This window comes from Ctenocephalides felis, unplaced genomic scaffold (assembly GCF_003426905.1).
Source record: "Ctenocephalides felis isolate EL2017-DRISC unplaced genomic scaffold, ASM342690v1 CF-g0.4_SCAFFOLD_03572, whole genome shotgun sequence".
NCBI classification, from domain to species: Eukaryota; Metazoa; Arthropoda; class Insecta; order Siphonaptera; family Pulicidae; genus Ctenocephalides; species Ctenocephalides felis.
In genome coordinates, this window is record NW_020539726.1 from 23,128,402 (window position 1) to 23,138,322 (window position 9,921).

Below are 9,921 nucleotides of genomic sequence, written 5' to 3' on the forward strand. Positions count from 1 at the left end.
GTAGATACCATAGTCTTCTAGATCACACTAAAATATTACGGCCCTACGACAACTGGTTCAGCTTTAAAAATTCGTCAAAGTTTGCAAAAATTTATATCGTTTTTTCGGCATTTGTCAAAATTGGACCTTTGATCGACGTTTTCTCAAAAACGCCTGGACCGATTTTAGAAATTTAAAAGCCATTTGATGTATTTCGGTGAGGACTATCGTTTTTCAGTGTGACGATCTGCCAAGCCGTTTCTTTGCAATTTGAAAAAAAAGTGTTAAACTTTTCGTCCACATTTAAGCTCATCCTAACGAACCGATTTTAAAAAATCAAAAACTGTTCGAAAGATATTAGTTTGGAATGGCACTGATTAGTTTTAGGTAAAAATCTACCAAGCCGTTTTCTTGTAATTAACTGTTGAAAAAAAAATTTAAACCGATTTTTATGGATTTTTTTAGCGATATATACTATGGTCTTATTAAACTTACTGAAAAATTACGGCCTTACGACAAATAGTTTGATTTTAAAAATTTATCAAAATTTGAGAAAATGAGTAGTTCTTTTGACATTTGTTAAAATTAAAATTAGACTATTTACTTGGTATAATGATAGAGTACTTGGTCTTGAACTTTAAATATAATAATTGATGATTTTTGAAAAGTTGCTTCTTAAAAATGCTCGTGTTAACGTGTTCGTTCGTTTTCAATTATGTGTAATAAATCTACTCATAAATTAATTTATATTTTATTGATTAAGTCGATTATTTACACATATCGGGAAGTTCATGTAACTTTCCTCAAGGCTAAATACCAAACCAACTTGTTTGAAAAGAGATTTATTGAATAAAAATTTATTTCGAAATGTTTTGGAAACTCTGAACTTTTTTTCAAAGCAATCGTACTGCTTTAACTGCATAGAGACAAAATGTCGTCGACAAAAATTTGTATCCGCACACACACACACATACATCCATTTTTTCTGAGGTATGCGAAAATATTCAGAAACCTTTGAAACGTAAAACTATATAAAAAATTTTATTTTCAATTTTTTTGCGATTACTATAACCCGCCCTACGGGAGATTAACAATTACTCAATGTCCTAAATGAGACAGATTGTAATTGAACTAGTTGGTTTGGTATTTAGCCTTGAGGCAAGTTACATGAACTTCCCGAAATGTGTAAATAATCGATTTAATCAAAAAAAAAATGTGTAAATAATATACTTCATTAATCCTACTTAAAAAAAAAACGATAATAATTTTAGCAAACTTTGACGAATTTTTAAAATTAAACTACTTTTCGTTAGGCCGTAATATTACAGTAAGTTCTATAAGACCATGATGTATATCGCCAAAAAAATTTCCATGAAAATCGGCTTAAATTTTTTTTTCAACAGTTAATTACAAGAAAACGGCTCGGTAGATTTTCACCTAAAATTAATCAGTACCATTCCCAACTAATATCTTTCGAACAATTTTTGATTTTTTGAAATCGGTTCGGTAGGATGAGCTTAAATGTCAACGAAAATTTAACACTTTTTTTCAACAGTTAATTACAAGAAAACGGCTCGGTAGATTTTCACCTAAAATTAATCAGTATCATTCCCAACTAATATCTTTCGAACAGTTTTTGATATTTTAAAATCGGTTCGATAGGATGAGCTTAAATGTCGACGAAAATTTAACACTTTTTTTCAACAGTTAATTACAAGAAAACGGCTCGGTAGATTTTCACCTAAAATTAATCAGTACCATTCCCAACTAATATCTTTCGAACAGTTTTTGATATTTTAAAATCGGTTCGGTAGGATGAGCTTAAATGTCGACGAAAATTTAACACTTTTTTTCAACAGTTTATTACAAGAAAACGGCTCGGTAGATTTTCACCTGAATTAATCAGTACCATTCCCAACTAATATCTTTCGAACAGTTTTTAATATTTTAAAATCGGTTCGGTAGGATGAGCTTAAATGTCGACGAAAATTTAACACTTTTTTTCAACAGTTAATTACAAGAAAACAGCTCGGTAGATTTTCACCTAAAATTAATCAGTACCATTCCCAACTAATATCTTTCGAACAGTTTTTGATTTTTTAAAATCGTTCGGTAGGATGAGCTTAAATGTGGACGAAAAGTTTTTTTCAAATTACAAAGAAACGGCTTGGCAGATCGTTGCACAAAACTGACAAACGATAGTCCTCACCGAAGTACATCAAATGGCTTTTAAATTTCCAAAATCGGTTCAGGCGTTTTTGAGAAAACGTCGATCAAAAGTTTAATTTTGACAAATGCCAAAAAGACCATACTGATTTTTGCAAACTTTGACGAATTTTTAAAGCTGAACCAGTTGTCGTAGGGCCGTAATATTTTAGTATGATCTAGAAGACTACGGTATCTATCGTCAAAAAAATAATCATAAAAATCGTCGAAATTGTTTTTTTAAAAACTTTATTACAAGAAAACGGCCCGGCCGATCTCTACCAAAAACTAATCAGCACGATTCCCAACCAATATCTTTCGAACGGTTTTTGAATTTTCAAAATCGATTCAGAATTGCGGGCTAAAACGTAGACGAAAAATTTTTCACTTTTCTGCCATTTATGAAGAAACGGCTTGGCCGATCGTCGCACAAATTTTTGAAATCGGTCCAGCCGTTTTCGAGAAAACGTCGATTTACGGCAAAAAATCTGTTCACATACACACACACACACACACACACACACACACATACTTTTTCCAAATTTGGTCTCATTCGATTCAGAATGGCTTGAAACGTCGAGAAAACATAAAATTAGCGAATCGGGTTTTTTGATGAAAACATAAACTTCTCCTTCGGGAAGTTAAAAATAAATGAAAAAACGCTATTTTTATTGTCTTTACCTTTGCCAGAGTGAATGTTCCGTTGATATTTTTAGCCACCCACATTTTCAGAAGTTATATATAAAAAAAGTTGAACCAAACTTAAAATTAACATTACATCTTATAAAACAATTAAATAACGTATACCTTAAAAATTATATTAAGGTCTCATAAACTAAGCAACAGTGCTCACAGCCAAATACAATAATCCCTAACTTTACTGGTTTTTGAGATATCGGTAGTGGTCTTTTTACTCGTGGACCTTTAAGGCCAGCTCTATCCTACATATATTTCATTAATATAACATGAAAAGCAAAAAGCAATGATATGAAATATTTTGTTATGCTATATAAATTATATGTATATATTATACTTATATATAGTTTGCATACAAAAAAACTTCTGATATATGGACCTATCTATGTTATACTATCTATGTTAAGCCACAATAGCTTATACGCGATTGTGGCTTAACGTAGATAGTGTGGAGTTATGCATACATATTGCATATATTATTATATTATTACAAGCAATATAAAACCATATTTTATTGGATTGTATAATAAAATGCAACAATTCGAAGCTTAAACAAAATAAAAAACAACTTTGATCTTTAATATTTAACTTAAGATACTCCTTGTTGTAAATTTTGTTAATCCCAAATTTTCGTTAAATAGTTTTGGAGATACAACTTCTTCGATTTTTGGAAATAATATCGCAACATCCATCTGTAAACTTATTTTGTCATCAATGCATTAAAACTTAATTTTTTCATAGACGTTGAAATCAGCAATAGAGAATCGTATGTTGATGGAGAATTAATTAGCGGTATATCTGATAATGATGATTTACTTATGATGCTATATATTTATTTTGATGATTTAAATGAATTTTGAGCATAATTTGTATTTTTATATTATGCAATTTGCATCTAAGCTGTAAGTTTTGTCGTTTGTCTGTTTTCAAAAACCGGTTTTAAAACCCGGTTTTTTGGCGAAAATTATGGAATTCGAAAACCGTTTTTTTAATGAAAAAAGTCTGTTTTCACTGTATAAATAAAAAATGACAAATATAGCCAAATATAAAAGATAGATGAAAGCATTTTGATTCTTGAAATCATATCGGTACAATAGCATTTGATATTTTATCAGTCTGTGATGGTTCCCAGAAAGGTTTTGTATATATTAATTTAGATTTTTATACCAATGTATATATTAATTTAAATCAGTTTGTCTTACTTAAACTTAAAAAAGAGTTTTAAACCCTTGAAGCCATAAATTAAATAACAAAACATTTAGAATTATTATATCAGGCTATAAAAACAATTAAGCATAATTTGGTCGCAAGTATGAGAATATTTTCTATTTCAGGAAATTTTGTGAGTAAACAAAGGACACATCTAAGTAGCAATTCGATAGACGTTCTCAGTTTTTTTAAATCATATTTATTAAACAAAAAAACAATTAGAATGTTTAAAATTAATTAATTAAAATTGCTCTGAACATGCAATACCCGAGTTTACCTTAATTGTTTTTAAAACTAAAATTGATATCAACATGCATCTAATATTTTTTATTTTTCTTTTAATTTAATGAATTTTTGTTATTTATTAATGTCTTATTTTCATTTATTCGAAACTTTCCTTTTACTATCATAAAAATATTTTCATTCTTATATGTGAATTCCTATGCATGAATAACTAATAATTATTCTCAAAGTTATTTAATCAAGATAAACTATTATTTTTTAGTTCTACTAATTAAAATGAAAATAATTTTATTTACTATCTATAAAATTGAACAATAAATAAATTCAGTCAAATACTGCTCTAAATTACACTAAATTTGCGGATAAATTACAGAATATTCGAGCAAAAATTTATTTTCTATATAAAATTTGAAAACCGGTTAAAACCGGTTTTTTAGCTAAATTAAAATTCGAAAACCGGTTTTCTTAAATGTCGGTTTTTGTATAAACCCTAGTTTTCACCTAATGCATATTACTCGTCTTCCCGCCATAGCATTTTTGCCATCGTCACATGCTGGAGGTTCCGAGTTCGAATCTCCGGCAAGAATTTGAAAAAATATTAACTAGTAACTAGTATTGTGAATTGTAATAAAAGATATGTATGTAAAATCAAAATGTATAAAAATTGGAGAATTAGAATTAAAAATGAATTGAAGTAAGAAGAATTTAGAAGAAGAAATGAGAAGTATAGAAGAAGAATAAATATGTGGTTAGAAGATGAAATGAGAAGATAGTAAAGAAGAATGAAGATAAGTTAAGAAGTATAGAAGAATAGGATTATATGAAGAAGATAGTATAAAAATTGAAGATTGTATAGGATATATGATTGTATAGAATAATGTAGGTGGCTAAATGCTCGAGTAAGCGAGGCCAATAAAAATAAAATTAAAAAAAAAATAAAAAAAATTGCTGTACCTGCCTTTGCCAAAAACGAATCAACAATTTTATAAAAAATTGAATGTTCTGAACTTGATAATTGTATTATATGTATATATATATATATATATATATATATATATATTCAAGCTTTGCTTAATATTATCTGAAATAATTATGCGCAAAAAATAATCATTATTTTACACGCCAGCCACTTCTCTTATAAATCTTCTGATTGATGGTGCGCCAACTCTCGTATATATCGTAGGTGCATTTGCCTCTGCAGTTCCTGTTCCACATGAAACAATTCCTATTTGTTTATTCTTTGCATTAACCATTGGACCACCACTATCACCGAAGCTCGAATCGATTCCTCCCTTAATGTATCCAGCACAGATCATACTGAAATAATAAATCGTATAAAGTTCCTAAAGTCATTTTGCAATGATTAGATATGGCTTTGAATTTCAAAATCCAATTTCAAATATTTTATAGTTCATTTTCGATTGTATTATAATTCTATCGAATTTTTATTTATATACTAACTTTTGATTTACCCCAGCATACGATTCAGAGTTCATAACTCTGCATTCATTTCTATTTACGATTGGAACTACACCTCCTTGTAAAGTTTGCGAACTACTAATATCACCTTCCTGTTACATAAATTATTTTATTATATTATATGTTATATAATGAAATATTTTACTTATTTCCTTATTATCTTTAATATATATTTATATCGTAAATGTAAACAAACCCCACAGCGCAATGTAAACAAAACCAATGACATGGCATTGTTCTTTGGCAAATTGCTGGCACTTTCCGTACCGTAATTTCAAATTTTATAAGCTTTAAAACTTTGAAACAAAAACAGAATTTTGTGCGATTTTTGAAAACTTTAAAAAAAAACGACTATTTTGAAAAATTGAATTATTTTGAACTATTTGAAATAAAAAAAAAAGATTTTTCAATCAAATACTTTGATAATGAGACTCGACTTTATTGAAAATTGAAACCCCTTGAAGTCGGTTGATCCATAGCATCGAAAATGTCGAGGAAATTTGTTTGAACTATCAAAGTAAACTATAAACATTATAAATTCTGGTGTGGAACGCCAGGAAAATATCTATAAAAAAAGTGAAAATTTTATGTGTATATGTCTAATGATCATTTTTAACTGCTAAATAACATTTTTGAATTGAATGTTTTTTAAGTAATCCAAGCACAAAATCTTGAAGGAAAAATTGTATCCACACACAACACACATATACTTTTTTTTTCTAAGTATGCCAAAATGTTCATGAACTTTGAAACGGGAAGTTGATTATACTAATGATTTGAGAAGAAATTATGAAAGTGTGACTTCATAAATTATTGATGCAACGTCAATAGATACCTAGTACTACTGCTTTATTTTTTTTAACACTGCTTATTTTAGAACGATGTTATTTCATATAAACTTCACTTTCTTTTAATCTGGTCGAAATATTTTGACTTTTATATCGAGAGAATTACAGTTTTTAATAAACAGTAAAAATTATTGTTATTATTAATTATGCTAATTACTTTTCTATTATTCTACTCATTATAAATTATAGGCAAATATTTTACAGCTGAAATTATAAAATAAAGTATATTATTCGAGAATAACTTGTCTTATAATTAACCAATTTTTACTTTTGGAGCAAATGATAATCAGCAGATCTGAAAATAATATTTTGTAGTAAAAAGGGTTTATTATTCTACAAATTAAACTAATCGCTAATAATAACTGCGAGCATTCTGTTTTGTGATCAACAAACTCTAATTTAAAGTGTAATTAAAAAAGATAGTTTAGAGGTTTTTAATAAAAAATATATTGATAGTAAAAGGTAGTGGGTGAGAAAAACCCGATGGTTTATTAAAACTTAACAACTAATAACAACAATATTATGATTAATTTTTTTTCAGATCGGCGCCAGATATGATATTTTGCCTTAAGGAAAATTACATGAACTTCCCAATATGTGTAAATAATAGACTTAATCAATAATAAATAAATAAATTTATGAGTGATTTGAAAGTATTCCCAGTGGATTTATTACACGTTACTAAAAATCGAACACGTGTCTAACACAACTTGGAGTATTTTCGAAAAGCTAATTATCAAAATTCAATAAATTTTTATAATTGAACTATAATGTTTCAGTATGTTTACTACGACCAGGTACTCTATCGCCATAGCAAATAAAACGGTTAATATTAACAAATATCAAAAAAACTATACTTACTTTTTCAAACTTTGATAAATTTTTAGTTTAGTTAAACTATAGTTTAGCATATAGTAGAGCCATAATATTTCTATAATTCATAATATTCATATTCAAAAATAGTTTTGTAGAAATCGATGATTTTTTTCCAACAGTTAATTACAGAAAAACGATACGGTCTATCTTCTAATCAGCACGTTTCCAATCAATATCTTTTGGTCGGTTTTTGAATTTTTAAAATTGATTCAAGATAGTGAGCTATAAACGTGGACAAAAATGCTTACACTTTTTTTGCTAATTACAAATAAACGGCTTGGCCGATCGTCGCGCAAAACTGATAAGTTCCCATCGAGATATATCGAATGGACATTAAAATTTTGAAATCGGTTCAGCCGTTTTCGAGAAATCGTCGAAAAAAAATCAAAAATCTGCTCGCATACATACACACACACAAATACTTATTCCAAATTTTGACTCATTCGATTCAGAATAGCTTTAAACGTCGAGAAAACATAAAATTAGCGAATTGTTTTTTATGAAAATATAAATTTCTTTTTCGCTAAGTTAAAAATATCATTTTGGGTTCAAGTTTATTATCCCAAATTAAATTGTTACCGTTGAAGCACCCCATCCAGTAATAATCGCAAGTGAATAAGGTGCAGGATCTTGACCTTTTTCGACCAACGATACTTTCTGAACGCCATTTGTGAAGGTAATTGGAGAGTGCAGCTTCAGAAGGGCCACATCACTATCAACTGTCACTTGGTTGTAATTTGGATGAATAATAGCCTTTTCTACAATATTAACGAAGCCAAGTTGCCAGTCGTTATTTCCATAATGAATTTTAAGGTGGTCGCCAAGTTCGATATTTTCAAATCTAAAACAAGCAACAAGTGATAAAGGGTGACATGAAAAATCTCAAAATTTGTTAGTTTTTGATACTTACATGTCCATACAATGCGCTGCAGTTAGTATCCAGCTTTTATCGATGATAGAACCACCACAAAAATGACGATCATCATATTGAACTGATACCTGCCAAGGAAATCTTTTTATATCCACTGGCATTCCACCAATGATGCGATTATTTTCTTCTTTAGTAGTGGAACCAACATCTAAAATAATATCGAATTACAAACTGTCTTCTGATTTGCATATGACTCTGAATAAATAATTTTTATCAAAAATAACACTAACTAGTTAAATTCTCTTAGAATATATTGATGATAAAAATACAAAGAAAATATATACATATACAGTGTTGGGTTATCAATTATTTCTTCATAAATTTATCTTCTTGAAATATACATATAGTTATAATTACATATTCAATTATTATTATAAAACTTACTTTGACTTTGCGAGAATTCAGAATGAAGGCATCCGATCAACGCTATTATTATTTGAAGTTTCTTCATCTTAATATTACCTGTCCGGATATACAACCAAATTATTTAGACTTGACTTTATATTCAAATGTATAAACATTATGATATAGAGAAAACTATGAACAAAACAATAAAAGTTTGATACTCTAAAACTAGGCAATATTAATTATACGCCTATTTAAATAACAGTTTTCAATCAACTGCTACACATAATGCTGCACTAAAGCAATTAAAATATGATTTGATACAAAAAAAAAAAATATAGCTCAGTTTATGTTTATGAAAACAATATCTAAATTAATAATTCAAGAATAATATATAATGAAATTGACAAAAATTTTGTAGGATTGTTTTATCAAATTGCTTTAAAATTATTTTTTTATTAGTTTAATTAAGAAGGATATTTTCGAGTATATCATTTTGTTTTGAATTGCAACACTTATAAAAAATATATGTCATAGTGATGTTTTAAAATGTTTTATTGTTGTAACTATCTAATCGCATATTGCGTAATTATATCTAATAATTATAAAACTAGTTTTAATAAAATACATTAACTAGTTGGTATTGGTATTTAGCCTTGAGGCAAGTTACATGAACTTCCCGATATGTGTTAATAATCGACGTAATCAATAATAAACAAATTAAATTATGAGTGATTAGAAGTATTCCGAGAGGATTTATTACACATAATTGAAAACGAACGAACATGTTAACTCGGAGTATTTTCTAAAAGCAAATTTTCACAAATCAATAATTTTTATAATTGAACCAATTTTCGTAGGACGTTAATGGTTTAGTATGTTCATTAAGACGAAGTAATCTATCATTATACCAAGTAAATCATCTAATTTTAATTTTAACAAACGTCAACAAAACTACTCATTTTCTCAAATTTTGATGAATTTTTAAAATTAAATTACTTGTCGTAAGGCCGCAATATTTCAGTAAGTTCTGTAAGACCATAATATACATCGCCAAAGAAAGTTCCATAAAAATTGGATTAATTTTTTTTTCAACAGTTAATTACAAGA

At 28.0% G+C, this 9,921-nt stretch overlaps 1 protein-coding gene across 1 annotated transcript; it reads right to left on the bottom strand.

Moving 5' to 3' along the window:
* Positions 1-5,447: 5,447 nt before the first annotated feature.
* Positions 5,448-8,917, bottom strand: LOC113388230 (trypsin-4-like). The gene is made up of 5 exons (XM_026625629.1): positions 8,851-8,917; positions 8,446-8,614; positions 8,115-8,376; positions 5,794-5,903; positions 5,448-5,649 (listed from the first exon to the last, which is right to left on the bottom strand). Exons 1-5 carry the CDS (start codon positions 8,915-8,917, stop codon positions 5,448-5,450), a joined length of 810 nt encoding a protein of 269 aa, XP_026481414.1.
* Positions 8,918-9,921: the final 1,004 nt, after the last annotated feature.

Bases quoted from the DNA above. Each gene is read 5' to 3' on its own strand.
- LOC113388230 (XM_026625629.1), bottom strand. From the start codon at position 8,917: ATGAAGAAACTTCAAATAATAATAGCGTTGATCGGATGCCTTCATTCT. The intron at 5,904-8,114 runs GTAACAATTTAA...TTTATGTAACAG, and splicing joins CTGGATGGGGTGCTTCAACG to GAAGGTGATATTAGTAGTTC. The intron at 5,650-5,793 runs GTTAGTATATAA...TTATTATTTCAG, and splicing joins TATGCTGGGGTAAATCAAAA to TATGATCTGTGCTGGATACA.